The sequence below is a fragment of the Symphalangus syndactylus genome, chromosome 18, assembly GCF_028878055.3.
Source record: "Symphalangus syndactylus isolate Jambi chromosome 18, NHGRI_mSymSyn1-v2.1_pri, whole genome shotgun sequence".
Classification (NCBI taxonomy): Eukaryota; Metazoa; Chordata; class Mammalia; order Primates; family Hylobatidae; genus Symphalangus; species Symphalangus syndactylus.
Window position 1 is genome coordinate 11,085,820 of NC_072440.2, and position 26,881 is coordinate 11,112,700.

The 26,881-nt window shown below is 45.7% G+C and overlaps 1 protein-coding gene across 4 annotated transcripts in view; it reads right to left on the reverse strand.

The window, feature by feature from the left end:
- The window catches only part of TAFA5 (TAFA chemokine like family member 5), a 396,065-nt gene that overhangs the window by 117,654 nt on the left and 251,530 nt on the right, over window positions 1-26,881 (reverse strand). For 2 of the 4 annotated variants that reach the window (XM_055251651.2, XM_055251650.2), the window contains exon 4: window positions 24,627-26,735. The exons of the other annotated variants lie outside the window; for them this stretch is intronic. In XM_055251651.2, coding sequence (XP_055107626.1) covers window positions 26,727-26,735 — 9 coding nt within the window. In that variant the 3' untranslated portion in view covers window positions 24,627-26,726. Of the gene's footprint in view, window positions 1-24,626; window positions 26,736-26,881 lie in introns of those variants that run through there. 4 annotated transcript variants of the gene reach the window in all.

Below are 26,881 nucleotides of genomic sequence, written 5' to 3' on the forward strand. Positions count from 1 at the left end.
TGATGCTTTTTTTTAAAAGTTATAATAAGTGAGGAAATAAAAGCCTTAAAAGCAGAGACACAAGAGCTCATGGAGGCAATAATAAAACAGAAGAAAAGGATAAAAATAATTTGCCAGACCTTGGGAGGAAATGACAAAGATCAAGAAAGCCATCACAGAGAAGGCTATATTTGAAGCATCATAAGGCTGGAACAGCCATACCCAGGGGAAAAATAGGCTTAAAAAACTTGAGCAAATGAAATAATTTTAGTTTTTAAATATAAGAAAAATACAATAGCGATAAAAGACAAGGAAGATTTCCAAAATATATATAACTGTTAGCCCCAAAGAAGAGGAAATGAAATTACTGGTCTTGAAAGATACGGAAATAATACTGAGGGAATTCACACCCCCTAAAGCTGTCAAAAGACTTTTCCATAGGAGGCTTCAGAAGTGTGTGAAGCGGTTTCCATAAAGACTTCATTAAAAAAAAAGTCATTCAATAATTTTATACCTTGCTAAACTATTATTCCAGTATAAAGAGAGCAATTTATATATATATATATATATATATATATATATGCAAGAAGTCCCATAAACTTTATTGAAGACATTGCTAACAGACAAAAGTCATCCAGCTAAAAGCTTAAGAAACAGGTCGGGCACGGCGGCTCACGCTTGTAATCCCAGCACTTTGGGAGGCCGAGGCGGGCGGATCACGAGGTCAGGAGATCGAGACCACGGTGAAACCCCGTCTCTACTAAAAATACAAAAAAATTAGCCGGGCGTGGTGGCGGGCGCCTGTAGTCCCAGCTACTCAGACAGGCTGAGGCAGGAGAATGGCGTGAACCCGGGAGGCAGAGCTTGCAGTGAGCCGAGATTGCGCCACTGCACTCCAGCCTGGGCGACAGAGCAAGACTCCGTCTCAAAAAAAAAAAAATAGTCTATGGAAAATAAATTGGTAGTGAGGTTTGTATGAAGACTTGTAAGTTAATACCAAAGCTAAAACTGTGAAAATGATGGTTACGGAGTGATAATTATGCTAAGCCCTAGTAATATAGAAATAATTACATAACTAAGCAGTGGGTGGATGAAAAAGGCAAGCTGGAGGCTGAATAAGCAGATTTCATCATCATTCTTAGTACAGGAGGTCAGCAGTTGTGGTGTAAAGCGCACGAATCACATAAAAGATGGATGATTGTATTGTATAAGAACATAAAGATGGCCAGTAAAGTATGTGAGGATTACATACTCCATACAGTAAAGTATGGAGCCAGCAGTACCCCACAGTGCATGCTGACCCCAGGATCTCCAGCCCCCTGGTTCGTAGCAAGATTTGGCCAAGGGGGAGACCCAATGAGAGATCAAAGAGATGGAAGAGAGTGAGGTGAGGGATTTCACTCCCCAGGTTCACTCCCTTAATGTCCCTGGAGCTGCTGTGTCCATTGACAGAAGGCCGCTGCCCCTCTCAAGGTGGCTGCTTTCTCCATCACTTTTATTTTCCAGGTTCCAGTAACCCCTCTGTCCTAGTAGTTATTTGGCCTAAGTGCTGGCTCTTCCTACATTAAATTCACACAGACAGAGAGAGAAAGAGAGAGAGAGGAAGAGAGAGAGAGAGAAAACTTGCTTTTATAAAAAGCAAGAAAGGAGGGGAGAAAGCAAAGAAACTCAGATAAGGCAGAAAAAATATCATAAAGCTGTGTATACGTAGATAATATTCAAATATAACTAGTTATAGCAAGTGTAAAGATTTCGTTTTAAAAAAATGGTCATATACTGAGTATGTGACATACCTAAAATATAACAAAAAAATATTGAAAGTAAAGAGGACAGAGCCTTGGAAGCAAATGAAAATCAAAGCTGCCCTTGGTGTAGCTACATTCAAAGCAGAATGAAAGTTCTAGGGGTGAGGAAGGCTATTTTACCATAAAAAAGTCAAATCCATCAGGAGGACACTTTGTATGCACACGGTATAGTCTCAAATTTTATAATGCCAAAGTTAATAGAACTGCAAGGAGAAGTAGATAAATCCATCCCCATACTGGAAGATTTTCATAGAGCTTTCTCAGTAAATCAAGACAGCAAAACTATTTATAAGCATACAAAAATGGAAACAACACAATTAACAAATAGATCAGATGAAAATATAGGCTATAGAATCCTGTACCTCAAAATTGCAGGATATTCTCTCTATGTATACGTAGAACACTCATGAAAATTTACCTGTATTAGAACATAAGTCAAATCTCAACACAGTTCCAAATAAAGTATTACCATTAAACAGAATATATTTTATGAACATAACTACATTGTAAGCTGATGACACACAGGTAAGTTAGCAACACACACAGTTATTAATGAAATGGTTAAACAGACTGTGGTACGTCCATACCATGGAACGCCACTCAGCAATATAAAGAAACATGCTGTTAATACAGGCAACAGGCTGGGTGAATCTCTGGGCAATTGTGTGACACACAGAAAGTGTGTCAATCTCTAAAGGTTACCTAGTGGATGATTGCACTTATGTACAATTTTTTAAATGACACAGTTTTAGAAATGAAGAAGAAAATAGTGGTAGCCCAGGTTGAAGGGGAGGAGGAGTGGGAGGGGAGTGGGTAATCGATGGGATCTCTGTGGGGTTGGAACTGCTTGGTATCTTGACTGTGGTGTTGGGTACATGAACCTACAAAGACGATAAAATTGTATAGAACTCATCACACACACACACACACACACACACACACACGCACACACACAAATGAGCACAGGTAAAACTGAGGAAACCTTTATCAGCTCAGCGGCTTCTGTCACTGGATTGTGCTACTGTACTAGAGTTTTATGTAACATTTGTACTGGGGATGGGGGGGAGTGTACATGGGCTCTCTCTGTATAATTTCCTACAACTGCATGTGAATCTACAATTATCTTAATAGAAATTTCAACTAAAAATTCTCTACATTAAAACTTGAAAATTAACTTTGGTTTAAAGAATGCACAGTAGTGGGAGCTGTATGATACTTGTATTTAGATAATCAGACAAAACTGCAGAAGAAAGCTCTAAAAAAATGCCGGGTGCAGTGGCTCACACCTGTAATCCCAGCACTTTGGGAGGCCGAGGTGGGCAGATCACCTGAGCTCAGGAGTTTGAGACCAGCCTGGGCAACATGGTGAAACCCCGTCTCTACTAAAATACAAAAAAAAAAAAAAAAAAATTAGCCAGGCATGGCGGTGTGCGCCTGTAGTCCCAGCTACTCAGGAGCCTGAGGCAGGAGAATTGCTTGAACCCGGGAGGCAGAGGTTTGCAGTGATCCAAGATCACACCACTGCACTCCAGCCTGGGCAACAGAGCGAGGCTCCATCTCCAAAAAAAGAAAACAAAGCTATACAAAAACTGATAAGCTGGGGATTTCCCAGCCAAGGGCTCCTGCAAACCACCTGGCAGTAAAATCAAAAGTCAATGCATTTTGCCCACACACAAAGAGCTTCCAAACAGCTTTGAGGACCACTGCTCTCAACCAGTCAGGATGGTCAAGCGTAAGGAAGGCCTGCAACGTGAAGATGGAGGCCACAGCCCAGAATCAAGGCAGACTCACTGGGAGAAAACGGGGACTTGACAGAGTGAAGAAACTTTCCAGAAAGCATCCAATACTCCAGAGAAATAAGAAAAAGATTGCAATAATAAAAGGAGAACAAGAAGCTATCTACACACGAGGAACATTGAGAGAACAATAGCAAAATAGCTGTTGGAAATTAAAAACATAGCAGCCCAAATGAAAACTCGATAGGAAGGTCTGGAAGACAAAGCTGAGGCTATTTCACAATCTTACTAAAGGTTAGCAGCGATAAAGAGACAAAGATGAAAAACTAACAAATGAAATTATACCAGTTTAGAAGGCCCAATATCCAAATAAGAAAAGTGACAGGGAAGAAGGCTAAGAAAGGACATGAGATGGTAGATCAAGAAGGCTCAATAAGGGCTGGGTGCAGTGGCACAGGCCTGTAATCCCAGCACTTTGGGAGGGCAAGGCAGGTGGATCATCTGATGTCAGGAGTTCGAGACCAGCCTGGTCAACATGGTGAAACCATGTCTGTACTAAAAATGCAACAATTAGCCAGGCGTGGTGGCACGTGCCTATAATCCCAGCTACTCAGGAGGCTGAGGCAGGAGAATCACTTGAACCCAGGAGGTGGAGGTTGCCCTGAGCCGAGATCATGCCATTGCACTCTAGCCTGGGTGACAGAATGAGGCTCCATCTCAAAACAAAACAAAACAAAAAACAAAATGAGAGCTCAATAAGAATCCAGCATGTGGGTCCCACACACTCGCTCATGCCTGTAATCCCAGCAGGTTGGTAGGTCCAGGTGGTCAGATCACTTGAGCCCAGGAGTTTGAGACCAGCCTGAGTGACATAGTGAGACCCTGTCTCTACAAACAATAAAAAAAGATTAGTCAGGCGTGGTGGTACATCAGCTACTCAGGAGGCTGAGGTGGGAGGATTGCTTGATTAGCCCAGGTCAAGACTACAGTGACCTAGGATTGTACCACTGCACTCCAGCCTGGGCAACAGAGTGAGACCCTGTTTAAAAAAAAAAAAAAAAAAGAAGCCAGCACATGAATGAAAATAGACCCACGCCAAGATTCATTTTGGTGAAATTTCAAACCAGAACACAAACTGTATTCTACAATCTTGTATATAGTCAAGAGTTGGATAAAGAGACTGGGAATCAAAAAGACATAGGGCTTCTCAATAGCAACACGGGAGTCAGTGACCCAATGGAGCACCGCATTCAGAAGCTGGAAGGAAGGTAGCTTCCAAACACAAATCCTTTACCTGGCCAGACCCATCAGTATGTATCTGAGGAACATGAAACCCACTTTGGATGGGCGGGATCCCGAACGCTTGCCTCCTTTGAACTCTTCTCCAGTGGAAGCACCCCACTGAGTGGAGAGTAACCCGTGGGGAGGCTGCCTCAGGACCCAGGGGACACCTGGCCTGATGCAGGATGGTGAGAGATGTCGGCAGGGACAGGGACAGCTGTTCACCACATGCAGGAGTTCACCCGCCCAGATGGGAGCGTACCCCCAGAAACAGCACCTTCAGGTGAACCCCAGCCTCATCACTGTTGTGCCACAGACTCTTTGCTGTGGGCTTCCCTTGGCCGTGTGCCAATGAGTTCTTCACTCTCCTCTCCATGACCTATTTTCGGGACAGCGGAGGACCTGCGTCCCAACCTGCACTCTTGTTCTGCTTTGACCGAATCCTGAGAGCTGGAGGACCCGGCAAGTCAGAGACGCATTTCCCTGCCTGCCTTCCTCTGGGACATGCAGCCCTGAGTCAGGACATGGCCCCCATCCCCACCCCTGCCCCCCTCCCTCGCCAGCTGCAGAGGTCCTCAGGTTCCACAAATTCCACAGGGGCCTCCGGTAAACTCTCCAAGAGGATGAGACTGTGCTTCGGCCTACCAGCTCTCTTAGCTTGCCTTCCTCCAGTTTCTTCATCTAAACAGCTGTAATATGACTCTTTCCTTAGGAAGCTAGTTTTGTCCTTAATACTCACATTTTAGACTAAATAATATAACATTTACAGATGCATGAAAAAATATAAGAACATACTTGTACAAATTCAGAACAACGGTAACTCTGGGGACAGAAAATTAGAAGAGATGGGTGAGCTGAGGACATGGCTTCAAAAGTGTTGGTCAGGATCTGATTCTTAACACAGGTGTTGGACGAGAGAATGTTTCATTTTTGCTATTGTTTAAACCGTTCATATACAATTCTGAATGCATGATAAATTTCATAGTAAAGACATCAAACATAAGAGAACTTTACAAATAAACACGTGAAGACTGATAAATGTAAAGATTTAGTTAAACTGAAAACATTCCTGGAAAAAATAATAACTTCAAAAGATGACCCAAAAAGAAATAGCAAGCATAAATAGACCTATAACACTAAGGAAACTGGATCTGTATTTTAAAGCCCACTCATAGTACATTTTCTATTTTAAAAAGAGGCATAGGTGGTTTTATGGGTGACTTCTACCAGCCAGTCAATGAATAGATCATTCCAATTTCATAAAGAATTTTCCAGACAATAAAAAATGAAAGAACTCATTTTATGAGGTGAGTTTAATTTTGATTCCAAGCCAGGGAAGGACACTATAAAAAGGGGAAATTGTAGGTCGATATAATTTATGAGCATAGATTTTTAAAAATCATTCAAAATATTAACAATTCAAATGTGGTAACCCACTAAAAAAAAATCACTCATGACCACATTGGATTTTGTTAGGAGTAAAAGAATACATTAACACCACATGCTATAATTCACTACATAAAAATCATGCAATTATTGAAATAGATACAAAAAGTACATTCAAAAATTTAACTCAATTTTTAATAAAAGCTCTGAGAAAGCTATAAATGGGAAATAACTTTTAAAACTATCTACAAAAATTCACAGCAAACACAATACTTCAGGATACAACCTCTAGACACTTTGTCTTTAAAATCTGGAACAATCCAAGGATACTTGAATCCAGTAGAGTAAAACAAGAGAAATAAATAAAAGGTATAAAAAGGAAAAAAATGACATTATTGCCAGTTTCATTGCATCAACAGACATATTATTCAAATTAATAAAAGTTTCCCAAAGTCTCTGTGTGTAAAAACAAAAGAAACAAAAATTTAAGGTACGAAAGTCTGTTAAAGAGAAAATAATAAAGTGTTGCTGAAGGACAGTGAGAAGACTCAAATAAAGGCAAAGATCTATTATGTTCATTTATGTGAAGGCATAAATGAAGGCGGAGATCTATTATGTTCAATATCTTTAAAATGTCAGTTGTCCCACTTTAATTCATAAATTCAATGCAATTCTCATCAAAATTCTTACAAGACTTTTTATGGAACTAGACAAACTGAAATTAAAATGTATATGTTCAATATGTGCTAATTAGAAGAGTCATTGCTCAAACTTACAGACCTGCAAAGACTAAAAGTGGAAGGATGGAAAAATGACCTTTCAGAAAAATGCTTACCAAAAGAAACCTGGTATGACTACCTTAATAACATTCAATAAGCCTTAAGACAAAAATATTATTTTTCATGAAGAGGGTTATGACACAGATATAAATATTTTAATTTAACATTAAGATATAGCAATATTTACCATGCCTACTCTTAGTAAAATAGCCTCCAAACATATACAGAAAGAAATAAATAGACTTACAGGGAAAAAATAATCCAATATCTATACTCTAATCCATAAATTAGATGTAAACAATAATATTCTAGTGGGATATTTCAACACATTCTATGTATAGGTCAAGCAGAGGAAGAATCTGCAAGGGTAACTTACAGGGAAATAATTAGAATTAGGCAACCAACAGATAAAGAATATTTTTTCCAAGTATACATATAAAAATATACAAAAATCAATTGTGCATGAGGCCATAAAGACAGTCTCTGTGTATGTCTAAATACAGACCCTCCCTGACTTACCATGCTTCCATCTAACGATTTTGTTGACTTATGATGGTACAAAAACTATTCCATTTTCACTTTCAGTACAGCATTTAATAAAGTATATAAGACATACAATACTTTATTACAAAATGGGCTTTTAGATGATTTAGCACAACTGTAGGCTAATGTAAGTATTCCGACCATATTTAAGGTAGGCTAGGCTAAGCTACAATGTTCAGTAAATTAGGTGTATGTACTATTAAATGTATTTTTGACTTATAATATTTTCAATTTTTAATGGGTTTATTGAGACATAACTCCATCTTAAGTTGAAGAGCATCTCTTTGTGTGTCTGTGTGTGTGCGTATGCAGAACAAGATCTCTGACCACCATGCAATGAAGCTTTTAAAACAAAAAGACAAGTTAAAAATCACCCATGTATTTAGAAATTGAAACACCATTACTAAATAACTCCTGGGTTCAAAATAATTAAAACAATTAAAATGTAAAAGGATCCATAACTGATTTACAATATAGACACTACATATCACAACTTTGTGGGTTTACTCTTCCGGTACAGCAGTGCGAGCCTCCACAGAACCGTCCTGTTGCTAATAATAACTATAAACAATGGACAGAGTGCAGAATCCAACTACCCAAGTAAACTAATGAATACACCAAAAGATGGCGGACTGTGGAGTGGCACCAAAACCTGGAGAAGCAATTGACCAGGGAGTGAGTTTCTCCTTGTTGGTAGCTTTACCGAGTGTGGACCACAGTCAAGGAAAGGTGCACAGCAAACAGCTGGAACTCTGTCTGGCCTGAGATGGAGGGAAGGAGTTCTGGGAGATTTCCACTGGTGAAGAGTTAGCAGGTAAAACTGGAGGAAAGAGAGTCAGAGAGGGAGAGCCTCTATTTCCATGTATGAGTCCCACACATGTCTCAGGTAGACCCTTAACCAGGCAGGCAGAGGACAGGATTAAAGCAGCACACTAAAATTTTAGAAAATTCAACTGAAATGTAAACCTCCGTCTTCAAATGGTGGTTCAGGGCTAAGAGTCTGAATCTTACTGGATTAATAGCTTAAAAAAATCAACACTCTTCAGAGGAATATACCAGAATGCAGAATGAACGAAGTGTACAGAATGAAATCCAAAACAAATTGACATATATGCAAAACAAAATAGAAAAATGTGACAAATTATCAAGGGACAGTAAAATCAACAGTCTAATGCCCTGAGATAAATGAGATGTCTGAATTATCAGAAAATAACTTGAAACTTACTATTATATCTATGCTTAAAAGTAAAGAAAAATATATTTGAAATAAATCAAAAGATAGTAAATCTTAGCAGAGACACAGAAAATATAAAAAAGAAACAAGTGTAAAATCTAGGACAGAAAAATACAATATATGAAATAACTCACTGGACTGAGCTCTGTAGCAAAGAGAAGATGATAGAGGAAATTGGTTAAATCAATAGAAACTAAGAAGAGATATATAAAAGATTTTTATAAAATTAACAGAGCCTCAGAAACCTGAAAATAATATCAAAACATCTAATATACATATCCTTGGAGTTCCAGAAAGAGAACAGAGATAAATTTGGGCAGAAATAGTATTTTAAGATTCGATGGCCAAAAACATCCCAAAGTTGGTGAAAGACATGAATTTACAGATACAAGAATCTCAGCAAACTCCAATTAGAATAAATCCAAATAAAACTATGCTTAGACATAGTAAATAAAATTGCTTTTAGGGAAACTTTTTAAGTGGCTGAGAGAAAAATGATGCATCAGACACTGGATAAAAACAATTCAAGAGACTATGCCTTTCTCATCAGGAAAGTGGAGGCCAGAAAATCATGTATCAACATCGTTAAAGTGCTTAGAGTGAGAGAAAAGAAAAAAACCATTATCAACCTAGAAATCCATGGCCTCCGAAAATATCCTTCAGTAATGAAGGTAACATAGCAGCATCTTCAGCTAAAGGAAACGAAGATAATTTGTTGCCAGTAGACCTTCATTATAAGAAATGCTAAAGGGAGATCTTGGGCTAATGTGAAATGATATCAGAGGGAAATTTAGATTTTTCTAGGGATGAATGAAGATCATTGAAATGATAAATATCTGGGTAAATATTTAAAAGATAATTTTTCTGTTAAATGAATTTGTATAATTATATAAAGCCAAAATTAGTACAATGTCTGAAGGGGTTTGTAGTGTTTGAAGATGTAACACATAAGTCAGCTGTAAGGTAAGTGACTGCAGTGGATGAGAGAAGGGAATCCATATGGATGCAAGGTTCCTAGATTTTATGTGAAGTGGTCCAACATTGACTTGAAGTAGATTGTGAGATATTAAACATGTATAGTCTAATCCATACAGCAACCTCTAAAAAGAAATAAGACAAAGATGAATGGTTGGATGCCAAAGGATAGTTAAAATAAAATTATAAAAAATATTTTTTAATATAAAAGAATGCAGGAGCAGAAGAAGAAATGAAAAGAGGGTACAAAAAATAAAAAACAATTAAATGGTAGACTTAAATATATAGGTATATCAATCATTACATTACATGATAATGGTCAAAAACTCCCATTTAAAAAACAGAGATCACCAGATTTTAAAAATCAGTATGTAATTATATTATGCCTATAAGAAATATATTTTAAATCTAAAGACACAGACAGGTGGAAAGTAAATGGATAGAAAAAAAATATATAGCATGTAACGAGTAAGCATAAGATGACTGGGCTGACTATATTAGTATCAGATAAAACACACTTCAATATTATTACCACAGTTAAGAGGGACATTTCATGAAGATAAAAGGGTCAATTTCTCAGGAAAAGAAAATAATGACCAAACTGTAGGCTAATTACAACAGAGCTTTTAAATACATGAAGCAAACATTAATAAAATTAAAGGGAAGAATATACAATTCAAAGTAGGAGACTTTAACACCGTCTTTCAGAATCCTAAAGGAATTAAACAAAGAACCAGGGAAGATAAGCAGGATTTGAACACGCATACCAAACATTTTCATCTAATTGATATTTAGAAGCATTAAGAAAAAATTTTCAGAATTAAAATAAAAATGGGGAATTTCACATAATAATAGATTTTAACAATTTTCAGCAATTCATTAAAAAACTTGACAAAAATTCAGTACAGAATATTTGAACAGCGTTATCAACTATTTTCCCCTACTTGATATTTATAAAACATTATACCCAACATTTATAAAAGGCATATCTATTTCCAGTTAGTATAATGCATTTATGATTCACCATGATAGGTAATGTAATTGGCCATAAAACTTTTAGCTTCAATAAATTTAAAAGTATTAAAATTATACAGAATACTTTCTCTGATTGCAATGGAATTAATTTAGAGATTAATAACACTAAACATTTAGAAAATACAAATATTTAGAAATTAGGACAATTCATGGGTCAAAAAGAAATAACCAAGGAAATTAGATTAACTGGACAATAATGAAAATACAACAGATCAAAAGTTGTGTGATGCAGAAAAACCAATGCTTTAGAGTGAAACTTACAGCTTTAAATGCTGATATTAATGGATACTAGGCTTAATGTTTGGGTGATGAAATAATTGGTACAACAAACTGTGTAACAAACCTGCACATCCTGCACATGTATCCCTGAACTTAAAGGTTAAAAATAAATAAATAAATAAAATAACACAAAAAGAAACATTAAAATGAAACAATATTATTTGCATGTATGTATACACACACCAGGGCCTCAAATAATATTGTTTGATATTGATTGATACTTGTCAATTCCTGAGTTTTTATTGGAGTGTTTATTCTATTTATTTATTATTCTATTTATTCTTTTTTTAAATAAAACTCAACTTTAATTTGGAAATATATGTCATTATATTTAATAGCTACATAAATATATGCAATTATATATAATATATATTATAATATATTAATATCATATATTATAACATATATGATATAACAATTATGTAGTATGTATTCTATATATTATATAATATAATTTATATATATTATATGTATCTCCAGATTAAAAAGTTGAGTTTTATTGAAAAAATAAGAAAAGAATAAAATGAAACACAAAAGTTTTCATCTTAATAAGCTAGAAAAAGGGTAGAGTAAACCCAAAGTATTACAGAAAGAAGAAAATAATAAAGGTAAGAACATAGATCAATGAAATAGAAAAGAGACAGGTGTGGGGTGAGGAGGGATAGGAGGATACATTGAGGAATGGTAGATATGTTCATTATATTGATTGCTGCTATTATGGATGAAATGTATATGTGCCCCCCACAATTCATATGTAGAAGCCCAAACCCCCACTGTGATTGTGTTCGGAAAAGGGACTTTGGGAGGTAATTAGGGTTAGACGAGGTCATGAGGGTGGGGCCCTGGTTTGATGGGATTGGTGCCTTTATAAGAAGAGATATTAGAGAACTTGCTCTCATGCTGTGTGCACACATCAAGGACAGCCATGTGAGCACACAGCAAGGAGGCTGCCATCTGCAAGCCAGCAAGAGAGCCCTCATCAGGAACCAAGTTGGCCAGCACCTTGATCTTGGACTTCCCAGCCTGCAGAACCATGAGAAATGAATTCCTGTTGTTTAAATCATCCAGTCTAGTATTTTATTACAGCTGAAGCAAATCAAGATAGTGGTGATTGTTTCAAGGGGGTATAGATATTAGACTTACCACGTTGTACGCTTTAAATGTGTGCAGTTAGTTACATGTTAACCATACCCCTAAAGAGCCACCTTTTAGATTTTTTTAGTGAGCTTTTGGTTTCACTGATTTTCTCTATTACTTATTTTCTATCTCATTGGTGTCTCCTCTTTGTTATTTGGATTCATTCTGCTCTTCATTTTCTAGCTCCTTAAGGTGGAAGCTTACATTCTAGACTTTTTCCTCCTTTCTAATAGAAGCTTCTAAAGCTATATATTTTCTATAAGCATGTCATTAGCAACATTGTAGAGATTTGCATAAATTGTCCTTTTGTTATCATTCAAATAAAAATATTTAAATGTGTTCAATTAAATATATGCAATTTAAATTTCCCCCTTTTTTTTTCCTTAACCCGCGGTTTGGTTATTCTAACCAAGTTTGGTATTTCCAAATTTCAGAATTTTTCAGATATTCTTATTGATTGCCAATTTAATTCTATTGTGATCAGAGAACATACACTGTTTGATTTTCAGTCTTTGGAATTTTTTGAAGATTTGCTTGATTGTCTAATATTTGGTCCCTTTTGGTTCATCTTCAGTATGTCTTGGAAAGATTTTATGTAGAGTTAACACCTTACATCTATTAAGATGGCTAAAATTAATGAACACTGATCAGATACATTACAACCACTTTTGAATACAGTTTGGCAATTTTAAAACATATAAGCATACCCATATATGATTCAGCTGTTCCATTCCTAGAGGTGCTCTATTTGCTGTTTCTGCAAGTGTTGATTACATACTGATTGATGTTGTCCAAGTCTTCTACATACTTGACGATTTTTCTATCTGTTTGTCCTATTGATTACTAACAAAGAAGAAATAAAATCTCCATTTATCATGGTTAAATTGTTGATTTTTCCTCTCAGTTCTGTCAGCTTTTGCATCATGTATTTTGGAACTTTATTATCAGGCACATATGCATTTATGATTTTTTTCCTGCTATATTGACGCTTTATTATTGTTAAATGTTCTTTTTGTCTATAGTAATATTCCTTGTCTTAAAGTATATTGCATTTAATATCAACAAATCCACTCCAGATTTCTTATGCTTACTGTTTTCATGATATGTCTTTTCTATCCTTCCACTTTCTTTTTTTTGAAATGGAGTTTCGCTCTTGTTGCCCAGGATGGAGTGCAATGGCAAGATCTCGGCTCACTGCAACCTCCACCTCCCGGGTTCAAGCGATTCTCCTGCCTCAGCCTCCCGAGTAGCTGGGATTACAGGCATGTGCCAACAGGACTAGCTAATTTTGTATTTTTAGTAGAAACGGGATTTCTCCATATTGGTCAGGCTGGTCTCGAACTCCCGACCTCAGGTGATTGGCCTGCCTTGGCCTCCCAAAGTGCTGGGATTACAGGTGTGAGCCACCGTGCCTGGCTACCCTTTTACTTTCAACCTATCTGTGTCTCTATGGTAAAGTTTTTCTGTTTAAAGCACATATTTTCTTCTTTTTATTTTAGCCCATCAGTCATTTCTTGAGTTTTTATTGGAGTGTTTACCTATTCTTATTTATTTATTTATTTATTTTTTGAGACAGAGTCTCGCTCTGTCGCCCAGGCTGGAGTGCAGTGGCACAATCTCAGCTCACTGCAAGCTCCGCCTCCCGGGTTCACGCCATTCTCCTGCCTCAGCCTCCCGAGTAGCTGGGACTACAAGCACCTGCCACCACGCCCGGCTAATTTTTTATATTTTTAGTAGAATTATTTTTAATTTAACTATTGATATGTTTGGATTTAAGTGCCACTTTGCTATTTCTTTTCTATTTTCTCATTTTCCTTCCTATATTATTCCTTTTATGACTTTGCTTGTGGCCATCAAATGTTTTAAGCATACCATTCAATTCTCTGGGTAAAATTTCTTTGCAGTATTTTCTAGTGGTTCTGCTATGGATCATATCACGTCAGCACAACCACCTTAAAGTTAATGAATATTAAATGATTTCTGGACAAAGTAGGACATTTTCAAGGGACTATGTTCTATTGTACCATCTATACTTTGGGCTATACAGTGTAATACAGAGATATAATAAACCTCTGTCCATTTTAACCCTACAATACAGTGTTATAATTTTTGTTTTAAACAGCCATGTGTGTTCCATAGAAATTATAAGATTATGTACACATGTATCTATCTTTATATCATATTCGAGCATTTCTTGCAGTAAAATCCTATTAATGATAAGTAATTTTTCTCACTTTTATTTTATTTTGTCTTTATTTCACCTTCATCTTTGAAGAATAGTTTTTCTAGATATAGAATCTTTGGATGACAGATATTTCCCTTCCTCCACACTTTTTTTTTTTTTTTTTTTTTTTTTTTTTGATACGGAGTCTCGCTCTGTCACCCAGGCTGGAGTGCAGTGGCGCGATGTCGGCTCACTGCAAGCTCCGCCTCCCGGGTTCACGCCATTCTCCTGCCTCAGCCTCCCAAGTAGCTGGGACTACAGGCGCCCGCCACCACGCCCGGCTAATTTTTTGTATTTTTAGTAGAGACGGGGTTTCACCGTGGTCTCGATCTCCTGAATTTTTTTTAATTGTCTATTGTATTTTCTCTTTTCTCTTTCTGCGGCTTTTATTTCACCCATGTTGGACTCCCCGGTATTGTTCCCAAGGTCGCCGAAGCTTTTAGATGTCCTCTCCATCAGTTTCTATCTGCTTCTCAGATTGGACAATCTTTATGGATCTATCTTCAGGTTCACTGATTCTTTCTTCTTCTGTTTCTGATCTGCTCATTGAATCCATCTGGTACGTTTTTCAATTTGTTTTCTGATATTGTATTTTTCACCTCTAGAACTACAATTTTTAAAGAATAGTTTTCATTTCTCTGTTGAAATGTTCTACCTATTAACTCATTAATACCACACGTTTCTTTAATGATTTATACATATTTATATTAGCTCCCTTGACGTCTTTGCAAAATCCAACATAAAAGCTGTCTCAGAGTGGGTTTCCATGCCTGATTTTTTTTTCACATTTTACTATTTCTCTGCATGTCTAGTACATGTTGGAGGGAGGGTTGCCAATGGAAGTAATATTTTGTAGATGCTCTGAAATGTCTTTTATTCTTCTAAGCATTGTTTCTGTGTTACCATAGGCAGCTAATCCGCCTGCATTCAAAGCTGTCTTCCCTAAAAAATGCAGCAGGTGGCCTCTGCTTGGCTTCGTTGTTGCTGTTTTGTGAGAGAGAGAGAGCGTGTGACTGTGTTTATTTTTTATCCTGGTCCCATGTATTAATCCTACAACTGTGTGGTTTAGCGATCAGCTGTGTATTTGGGCAGTGTACGTACTCAGATTTGGGGGCTCACCCCCTAAGTGCCTTGCTGCTGAAACTACCCCTTAATTCTTAGTTGCTCTGGCATCCCCAGTTTCTTCCTTCTTTAAGGCAGAACAGCTTCCTCTTTCAGTAACAGGGACCAGTGTAGGCTGGGGAATGAACTCTGCCAAGGGTACAGAATTCTTCTGAATATCGTCAGAAGCCTTTTCCGTCTAATTTCCGCCTCATTCCTCCAGGTCCCCGGTGCTCATTTGCTGTTCAGGAGTCAGCCAGGGATTTGGGCAAAGTTTGACTCTGACTGGAGGTCTCAGCCCATCTGTGCTTTCTTGCTTACAGATCTTCTCCGTGCACTTCCAGCTGCTCTGTGTCGTCCGCACCCTGAAGCTGCAGAGCCGGTGGTTTTCCTATCACTACAGGTGGGGTTTTAGGAGCTGCCTCCAGCAAGAAGCCACAAACTGGCCGTCCTTACCTGATGTGGATGCAACCCTTCCAAAATCACTTCTCAGTTTCTTCCTGCCCTTGTTCACGTTCCAGTGCTTCCAAATGGTTGCTTTGTATCATCGTGTTTGGATGTTACTGTTGTTGCCCCTGAGTGGAATCTCCTGCCCCATCGTCCTCACCTTCCCCTGCGCATTCCTTCCTGAACCTCCAAGAGTCCACCTAGGATTTTATTTTTTTTCTGTCTCATTTTTCAGTATTTCCTTGAGTAAGACCCTTTTGGGAAGCTTTTTCTCTCCATTTTCATTTTTCTGCAAGTATCTTTAATTTGCCCTCGTTTTAAAAGTATATCTTTGCAGAGGTGAAGTTTTAACTCAAAAAATGTTGATTTTTTTCTCCCTGGAACTTTCCAGCTGCCCTGCTGCTGTCTGGCTCTCCATGCCCATCAGTCATCTGGAGACACGCCTGTGCTTAGCGTTTGTTCCCTGTGTCTGCAATTTGGACTGAACTTGACTGGGAGTTTCTTTGTGATCCTGGGGAGCTCGCTGATGGTCGTCTCCTGGTGGGTGGGCCGGGAACTGGCTGGGTTTTGACAGCTCCACTGGGAGGGCTGGGGTGGCTGGCTCCTTCCTGTGTTCCTTCCTCATGCAGCCTCACCCTGGCTGGTTCACTGAGTGGCAGGGCCTGAGGCCATCCAGCGGGAGGACACTCTAATGAGCCAGGACTGTAAAAATGTCTGCCTGCATCACATTTGCTATTGTTTGATTGGACCAAGGAAGCCATGCAAGCTCAGAAGCGCTGTGGGATGACACCGGGAGATGAGAGCCAAAGCAGCTGTCACAACGACAATCTGCCGCAGAACACTTGGCACCAACCACTCACATCTCCAAACACTCCTCCAATTAGGCCATCACCCTCTGGTCTGTGGTCCCACCTTGTCTCCTCATATGCCTGGCTCATTGTTTGTCTGCAAGGGTCCAGGGTGGTGCAGCCATGCTATACGGCTCCATAACTCATGCGAATCTGCCCCACGGTACATGCACCCATGGAACTTCCCGGATCCCACACTCTGGGCAGGCGGGAGACCATCTGATTGCAGAGGAGCTCATCGTGTTGCACACACAGCTGACCCTCCTTCACCCAGAGCCCTGTCAGTGGGTGGCTGCAACCCCTCCAGGGAGCCTCAGCTCTGAGATTTTGGGACACAGAACCCAGTTGTCCTATAGCTCTTCAAATGGAACCTTCATGAAAACCCAGCACCCCACCCATCGTGCACAAAGCACAACACCTAAGTCCTCGCCTATTGAAAGTTTATTCCAATAAACATTTGAGCATTCCCTTAACAAATTGACACCAGGCTCTGGAAAGACAAAGAAAGCCGCCATAGCACCTTCTTGCAAGACCCTTATCTCCTGGTGAAGAAGAAAGACTTGAGGACATAGCGCCTCTCTGAAGCTGGATAGACAGAGACAAGGAAGGAGAAGAGAATCCTCATGGCATCAACATTCAAGAGGCTTGAGCAAGAGCCTTTCCCTGAAAAGCCAAAAATGGAATTTACACCAAGAAATTGGGTTGAATTTAGACCATGAGATAGGGAAGGTTGTAACGTCCTGGAAGTGTTTGAAGAGAGAGATGAAGTAGGAGGGAATTAATCTGAGACGTTCGAGGGAAGATGGGTATAGAGGAAGCTGATATTCATTGGATCCGGTGTTGGGCCCGGGTCTTCCTCCTGCTCTGCTGGGGTTGCATTTCCCGGCTCTCTTGCTTTCCGGGAGCTCCCCCATGTTCTTGTTCTTAAAGTCTCCTTTGCAATTTTTTAAAAATTTATTTTTATTTTATATATTTAACTTGTACAATATGGTGTTTGTTTTGATATACAGACACAGAGAAATGATCACTACATAGGAATTAACATACTCATGACCTCCACAGTCACACTTCCCGTGCACCTGTGTGTGTGCATGTGCGTGTGTGTGTGTGTGTATGTATGTGTTTGGTAAGAGGACCTCAAATTGACTATCTCAGCCCATTTTCCGTATGCAGGACAATGTTATTAACTTGGTTGGTCCTCCTGCTGCACATCAGACTTCTAGGCTTGGAATGGACAGGACACAGCACTGCTCAAGCAAGTCTGAAGCCCAAGGTCCGGGCCAACAGGGCCGGGATGAGAGCGCCAGGTCTCGATGACTGTAAACCACCGTTCTCCCAACACGGGAGCGGGATGGATGGCTCGATCCATGGATGGAACGTGACTCAGACCTCCAGGCTGCACAGGTGACTGACAGGCAACAAGAGGGGGCGTGGTCAGGAGAAAGAGCAGGTGGAAAGGCTAGTTCCAGTTACAAGCACACAAACGTGCATGTGTGTGCCATGCCGGGGTGTGGAAGCAGTGGGTATTTTCTTCCATTGTGCATCCCTTGATGGTGGCATAATTTTGTTCCAACAACATGTAAAAATGAAAGGGGAGATATCCAATGGGGATGACAGGCAGCCACGGCTGGAGCTGCCAGTTGGAACAGGGGGTCTGGGCACCGTCCTGGGTGCTGCTGTGTGCATGCTGAGCTGCCACTCCAGCATCAGAATTTATGCCCAGTAAGGTGGACAACGTGTTGAGTAGTGTGAGGATGCTTGTGACGAACGCCTCGATGCTTCAAAGGAAGAAAGGTCCACAGAGGGCACAGCAACAGACAGAGGCCAGGACTTGCCTAGCAGAGCCCCTTCTACAGCCGTCGCATGCCCCACGCACAGACCCCAGTGACTGGCTGCCCCAGGGCCGTCCACTCCCCCAGAGACCCCAGTCCCAGGGAACCTGCCCATCCTGTCCTCCACCAGCCCTGGCCAGTGCCCACCGGCAGCCACAAGGCAAACTCACAACCGTTCTCTCTTCCAGAGTTCAATTCCACAGGGGAGCGAAGGAATGAGGCATGGTCATGATGCGAGGCTGGCTCTGGGGCCAAAGGCTGGGTCTGCGTGTGTGTAACAGGCTCCGGTGACTGCGGGGCCAGCCCCAAGGTCGGCCCCTGGCAAACCCCAAGGATGGCACTTTCTGTCTCCCAGAAAGGGGCACTCAGATGTTTATGGGCAGATGAAGCAGGTTTGTGGTATTGGAAGCAGCTTTCAGCAGTCCTCCTCCCCTCCTCCTCCTCCTCTCCCTCCTCTTCGCCCTCTCCTCCTTCTCCTCCTTCTCCTCCTCCCATCCTCTTACCCCTCCTCCCCTCCTTCTCCTACCTCCTCCCCTCCTCCTTTTACCCCCTTCCCCTCCTCCTCCATCCTCCTCGCCCCCATCCTCCATCCATCCTCCATTCCTCCTCCTCTCCCCTCCCCCTCTTCTCCCCTCCTTCTCCCCCTCCTCCCTCCTCCTCCCTCCTCCTCCTCCCCATCCTATCCCTCCTCCTTCCTTCCCATCCTCTATCCCTCCTCCTTCCTTCTCCTCCTCCTCCCCATCCTCTATCCCTCCTCCTCCCTTCTCCTCCTCCTCCTCATCCTCTATCCCTCCTCCTCCCTCCTCCTCCTTCCATCCTCTATCCCTTCTCCTTCCTCCTCCTCCTTCTTCCCATCCTCTATCCCTCCTCCTCCCTCCTCCTCCTTCCCATCCTCTATCCCTCCTCCTCCCTTCTCCTCCTCCTTGCCTCTCTCCAAAGAATCCTCCAAGTCTTGTTGTGACCACACCCAGCCAGGCCTGTACCAGGGCCTTCTGATTTCCTCACAAAGCGAGAGGCATGCCACCTCCCTGGGAGTTTCTTTCTCCTTTTCTGTTGCTGCAGAGCTGGGCTCATTGCTGCTCTCCTGGGAGAGGTCGCTGACTGCAGGGCACTGGTTTGGTTGGGGGGCTCAGGACCAATGCTCTCCTTCTGACCAAGCCTTGGCCAGGCCCCTCTGAGCCTTTGTCTCCACGAGGCCACAACCTGGGGCTTCTGCGGGTCCTTGCCGAGTCCAGCGTTAGCAAAACTCCTGCTGGGTCAGCGTAGGGAGGCAACCACCCTTGTAGCTGGGCAAGTCCCTCCTCTCCACCTTCCACGTCTGCGTCCTCTGCCTGCCCTCCTTGAGAATCCTGCCAGCCCACTAAGCCTCCGGGCTGGCCCCTGTGTCTCCAGATCCCTGCGTCTCCGCATCCCTGCGTCTCTGCATCCCTGTGTCTCCGCATCCCTGCATCTTCGCATCCCCGCGTCTCCAGGTCTCTGCGTCTCCGGGTCCCCATGCCTCTGCTTAGTCACTTCCCATCCACGCAGCCTCACTCTGCTCAGCGGAGCTCACTCTGCTCAGCGGAGCTCCCGCCATGGCCAGTGGGTCGGAGCTGAGCCCATCTCACGCCACGTCCTCAGTCCTGGCCCCTGTGGCGGCGGTGCCGATGAGGTCCTCCTTGCTGATTTCACAGGTGTCAAAATGGCCTTTTCCTTAGCGCCCTTCCATGGGCGGGATGAGATGCTCTTTCCTCAGCCTTTGTCTTCCCCCTTTGAGACGGGACTGAGTGGCACTGGCCTGCAGGAACCAGGTTCGCCCTCCCTTTACCCCAGAAGGAAGCCCTCCAAGCCAGTGTCCACGGAGGAAGAGGGGCTGCATCCCACGCTGACCCACGTGGTGCCGGCCTGGCCACGTTACCACCCACCCGAGAAAGAGACTAATCCCCTCCCTGCAGCGTTGGCGGGAGGAACAAATAAGGTGACATTCGTAAAAGGAGAAAATAAATGTGGCTATTATTTCAGAGTAATTCTATGACTCTGGGCGCAGAGGGAAGAAATAAGATATTTAAAATGCAGGATGTCCTCTAAGGATGCCAACAGCCCAATGGAGAAGGCACACGGGGCCACAGCGCAAGACAGGCCAGTGCGCGGAAGGAGCAGAGGACAGCCCTTGGGAACTAAGAGGTCCCCAGTGTGAGGGCTGAGCAGAGCAGTGCTGCGGAAGGGGTGACCCCCTCAAGCTGGGGACCTGCCAGAGTAGGGGATGCGGTGTCGCAGCGAGGCCCGTGCTGCGTGGTCAGAGGCTGCACCTGAGGCCTGGGGTGGCTGAGACGCCAAAGGACCCAGACTTCCGGAAGCAGGCCCAGGGCTCGGAGTGCCCACCTTGCCCGGAGCTCACTGATAACCCGGAGAGGCCACCAATACAGGCAGCATCTGCAGTGGGCCAGACCCAGGCTGTGCAAGAGGTGCCAGGCCTGGCCACGCCCCCACATCCATGTCCCCCATCTCCATGGGGCAGGCAGCCTCCTAGGAGCGGAGGGACGGGGAGGCAGCCCTGGGCGGTTGGGACAGAAGCTGGTGGAAACAGTGGCTGGGACAGATGCTCAAATGAGGGCGCTGGCACCCAGGGTGCAGGGAAGGCTGCTGTCCTTGCTGTCCCTGCTGTCCTGAGATCCTGGCTCCCCTCGATCAGCCTGCTGCCCACCCAGCCCCATTCCTCGTCCGGGCAAGACACACACATGGGACACCTCCCCTGGACCCTCCTCCAGCCCGGTGTGGCTTCTCCTGGGACAGGCTCGCCTGGGCCCTCTAAGGCAGCAGGGCAGTGGCCCATGGGCCTCTCTCAGGCTCCCAGGGGAGAGTCTAGGCTGGGGCTGGGGCTGCTGGAGGCCTCTGCACAGTTTCTGCCTAGTGACTCCCTGCCCGAGAGCAAGAACAGAGGCCCCACCTCCGCCCGCTGAGAGGTGTGCCAGGGTCTCCGGGATTTCGGTTCCTTACATGCTGTGGGGGCACTGACTTCTCAAGCTGACGGTCAGCTCAGGACCAGAACAGCAGAGTGGTCACGCCCTGGATGCCAAGGCCACGGGTCACTGTGGCATCTAAAACACTAGGCAGGGGAGGATGCAGGCAGTGCAGGACCCAGCGGGGGACGTGGGCAGTGCAGGACCCTGAGGTGGGGAACATGGGCAGTGCAGGACCCTGGGGGGAACCTCGGGCAGTGAAGGAGGACCCGAAAGGGGATGTGGGCAGGGCAGGACCTGGGATGAGGGCACTTGGGCAGTGCAGAATCCGAGGGAGGATAGGGGCAGTGCAGGATCTGGGGACACTGGGTGGGTTCCAAAGGTCCCGGGACAGCCTGTCTCAGCTGCCTTCAGACAGGCGCTCTGGGCATGACCTTGAGGGCTGCTTGACCTTGGGGGTTCCTTGACCTTGGGGACCACTCTCCATTCCTGAGGGCTCCTTAAACTCAGGAATCCTGCAGGGCTCCTCCCTGGAGCCTTGATTCAGAAAGTGCTCAGTACATGAGGGTGCTGGTGAAAATAAGCACACACATGCACACACACACATGTGCACGCACACATGCACACACACATGCACACACATATGCACATCCACACAGGCACACACACATACACACATACACACCATATGCACACGCATTGCACATGCACATACACCAAACACACCACAGGCACACACACATTCACACGCACACACTCACTCTCCGACAGGGCCCGTCTGCCTGCTCCCTGCTGCTGCTGGGTCATCCCCACCTACACCAGCCCCCTGCCTCCTGCCCCCTTACCCACACGTGCCCCCACGTGGATCCACGCCCCTGGGACGTGGATCCCATCCACAGTCTGAACTGGCCAGTCTGGAGGGGCACCTCACAGCTGAGACAGGGACGGCAGCAGGACGACCCACATAGGAGGTGCCTACCCTGGCCCCAGGGCCTCAGGAGGGCAGAGGCTCGCCGGGTCTCCACTTTGTGATCTAGCAGCTGAGGCTCAGAGAAGCGTCGTGTCCCAGGTCACAGACCTCACTAGAGGGAGAGAGAGAGCTTGGCCCAGACAGCACCTCTGAAGGCCAGCACTGAACGGGGAGCTGGGACAGGTTCCATGAGGTGGGAGTGGTGGGCGAGCACCAGGGCCCAGGGTCACCCCTCGAGGGAGACACGGGGCCTGGGAAGGAAGTGCAAGGCTTCGATCAGGACCATGAGCACCTTCGCCTCGAGTGCTGGTCACCCTCCACCTCTGACTCCTCGCGAGATTCGCGAGGTTCTCTTTATTCTATCAATGGGAAAACTGAGGCTCAGAGAGGAAGCATGGCCGGCCTCAGGCTGTCGTGTGGAACGCCGCGCAGTGTGGCTTCCAGCCAGGCCTTCGTGACACTGCTCCACTGCCCGGGACAGAGAGGATGGAGACCCTTGGCCCTGCCCCTTAGGCAGCAGTGGCCAGGGCTGCCCCTAACCAAGGTCGTGCCCTTGGGGTGTGGCCTCTGCCTGCTCTTGTCCTGCTGGGGCTGCACAGGGTGGCCAGTGGGGACCCTGGGCAGAGGGTCCTGGGAGGCTGAGGACTATCTCTGAGTGTCTCATTTGCAGACTTCACTGGTGGCTCGGCTGGCCCAGGGCCCTGGGAGGGCGGCTCTCAGGTGCAGAGGAGGCTGTGACCACCCCTAGAACACTAATGGATGGGGCCCATCTGTGGACATCCACACCTGCAAAGGGCTCCCCCCGGACCCTTCACCTTGGGGACGGGGCAGGTACTGCTCCCAGCAGCCTGAGTTAGGCGAGGCAGTGACCTCCTTCCCTCAGTACGTGGGGAGCAGAGGCAGCTTGGCAGCCAGCGCTGGGGGTCCCGGCGCCTCCTGACCCAGGCAGCAGGGAGCTTCCTGGGAGGAGCACCCCCAGGAGCCTGCATGGGGCTCAGAGCAGGAGGACAGGCCCAGGTTCAGGCCCTTGTGCTCAGCCTCTGGGCGTGGGGCTGCTCCTCAGGTAGCGATGGTGGGCGCTGCTTTCCTCCCAGCACACTGATACCTCTCCTCCCAGCTCTCACTGTGATACAAGAACGGGCTGGTGGCCCCTCTCCTGGCCAGGCTGCCCCATCCTGTCTCACTGTGCTGACCACAAAGCCACAGACCACATACTCCAGGCCGTGCCTCTCCTCTGTGGGAGGGGACGGAGGACCCTCCCGCCCAGGCACCAGGGCACCCGATGGGGAAGAGGCCGGCCCAGGTGCTCCTGCAGCCACTGTAGCTCTGCCTCCTGCCCTCCCTCCCAGGACAAGCCTGGCCTCTTACAGGAAAAGCTGAGGCCTTGTCTGTCCACCTTGATGGCTCCAAAGACCAGTGACGTCTCCTTGGAAGGAAGCACAGACAGCCAGGCAGCCCGTGGCGCAGCCCCCCAGCCCAGCTGCCCAGGCCGAGGTGCCCTATGAAGAGCAGCTGGGGAGTACCCGGTGGTCCCACCCAGGTGGCCTCAGGTGTGGGCAGCAAGGAGGCTCTGAGCTCCAACCTGCTCTTTGGGGGTCTGAGTGGATGTCTCTGCAAAGGGGGTGCTTCAGACCTGGGCCTCCTTGGGGAGCTCTGTCTGGCACCTGTGTGGGGCCCGCTCACGAGAACCTGGGGCCAGCCTCCCTACTGACAGCCTGGGGCTTCCCCACCGGCCAGGGGAGGAACGAAGGAGAGCCGATGCCTGCCACACTCAGGCGGCCGCACGTCAGATCCGTGGAGGGACTCAGGGCGCAGTGTCTGTGTGGGGCAGTGATATTCAGGCAGGGATGACAGCCCCCCAGAGGGCTGCAGCCAGGCACTGCCCACTCGTCTGGGGCTGGGCTTCAGAGGCCATCCTTGTGGGTGCAGAAGAACCCAGGGGCTCACAGGCGGCACCGGCTAGGCCGTGAGGGCCACAGGCACTGTCTGCTCTGACCCCGGGGGTCCCCGTGCTGGCCCCCGCCTGTCATCCCCACCAGCCTCACCAGCCACAGCCCCTCTCCCAGGACACCACGCCCAGGGAACAAAAGCCATGCTTATCAAAGGAGTTTTTCTTTATTTTTCATAATTTAGCTGAATCAACACAAAATTGAATACTGTAAAACAAGAAAAAAATATGCTGTAACATCTTAAATCTCCCGATCTCTGCCCTCGAAGGTGTGTACACTTGCTTTCAAAAGAAACAGGCGAGGGGGAGGCCGTGAGGATGCTGGCTGGCAGAGGCTGCGGGCCTGGGCTGCCAGAGCCGGGGCAGCTTGGGAAGGACCCTTTCCAGGCCCACCCCCTCTGTGATGACAAACCCAACCTCAGCCTCTTCTTTTAGTCCAGGATACAAATGCCTATAAATTTGTGGTGACTGAAAGGTAAATTAAGTCCTCATGGATACTGGAACAGGTCTTAAATAAATGGATTTTCTTTCGTATCTTTAGTCTATGGTTGCTGGAACAGCTTCTATATAGTTATCTTTTTACGTTTTTTTTTTAGTAGGATAGAACTAGCATAATACTCATGTTAATTGGACTCGTAGGTAGTATACTTCAGCGGGAACTCAGGAAAATGAAGGAGGCTGGCGTACGACGGCCAGGGGAGAAAAACCAGAATTGTCCCTTATTCCTCGGCCCTGCTGGCCCCGCGTGCGCCTCTGCCCAGCGTGGCTTTCTGGACCTACTGACACGAAGACAGAGGACTTCTCAGAATGCGGGGACACAGACGTGGGGAGAAGGGCCGCCAACCGGCCTCAAGGTCTGTGAGTGGCGAAAGGGGCAGGAAACGGGACACAAAACCCATTGGAAGAAGCATGTTCAAAATATTGTACACTCAGTGTTGACCAATACAGAGACCAGAGGGGGAATCAGGAGCCGCCAAACCTGACCCGCGGCGAAGGGAACCCGGCCTCCCCGGGCACGACCGACACATCCGGGACGCCGACGCCACGGTCCTCCACACGCTTCTCCCAGAGTCCCGCCTTCCACGCCGGGCACCCCGGGGTCCGCGGGGCACCACCTCCCCACCACGTCCCACCCCCAGAGTCTTCAGAAACACACGGGGCTTGGCCTGACTCTCAGGACGGCCGGGACTGCCACGTTAATTGTTAAATAGGATTTTCTACAAATATACAACATATAAAAACTGTTAAATATATAACTTTAGGCTTTGCAAAATACATTTAATGATCTCTTTCAAACAAGTGTTACTCGAGTTTTCTTTGCTTTCTGGAGCTAAATGGAGTATTGATGAGGCAGCAGTCACGGGAGACCCAACATGCTCTTGGCAGATACTGGATTATCCAACTATCAAAAATGGAGCTGTAGAAGAGGCATGTTTAACTGGTTAAAACAGAAAGTGATTTTAGTACGGTCAAGTCGATCTAAGTACAGAGGAATAAAGCGGCCTGTGTTCCTGGCGTCTGCGTGGGGGCCATCGCCGGCCGCGCCCCAGCTGCCTCCCGCAGGTGTGCCACGGCCTCCGTGCAGCCAAAGCCCATCCTCCGAGGGTGCGTGGGGTGCTCCTGGGGTGGAGGCCTCCACCACGGCCGCCCTCTCCGCTCCGCCGGGGCCACCAGCATGTCTCTGCCACCATTGCCCTCCCGCCCCCACAAGCGACCCCAGGGACCCTGACAGTGAGGGTGCGTCCACGTTCAGATAGATTTTGCTCTTTGGTCTATGGAGTATACTGAAAGTATAAGAAAATAAAAGCAATTCGGACAGTCTGGGGCACAGGAGGAGGCTGCTTCTGCGCCTGACAGTCCCCTGGGGCAGGCGTCGTGTCTCAGGTGGGCTGAGCCGCAGCCTTCTGTGGCTGCCGGAGCCGCCTCCTCCTCCTCATCCTCTGAGGACAGCAGGGCCAACGCCACGGTCGGCAGGGGCTGGGCGTGGCCGGGCTCCCACAGACTGCGTATTGCTGATGCCAGGTGCTGCCCCCCGCCTGTGTGTCCGAGTCCGGCCTCCTCGGCTCGGCTGGACAGACCGAAGCTCAGGATGCCGAGGCCTGAGGCCGTCCTTCACGGACCACAGGGAAACGGAGTGGGCGGGCGGCAGAGAATGGGCAAAGTCCGAGGCGAGTGGAGAACTGTGGCTGAGGCGTGGGCTCTCCAGGAAGCCAAGGCCACTCCCGGGGCCCCTCAGGGGCTGTGTTTGTCAGGAGACCTGAGGAGCAAAGAGAGAGAGAGGGTGAGCCTCCTGCAGACGCTGCCCAGGGCCACAGGAAACACAGGCTCCTCTTCCCTCCCTGGCTCCCGCCAGCCGGGCTCCTGGAGGGCCTGAAACGAAAAGCTCATCCTCAGTGCTGTGAG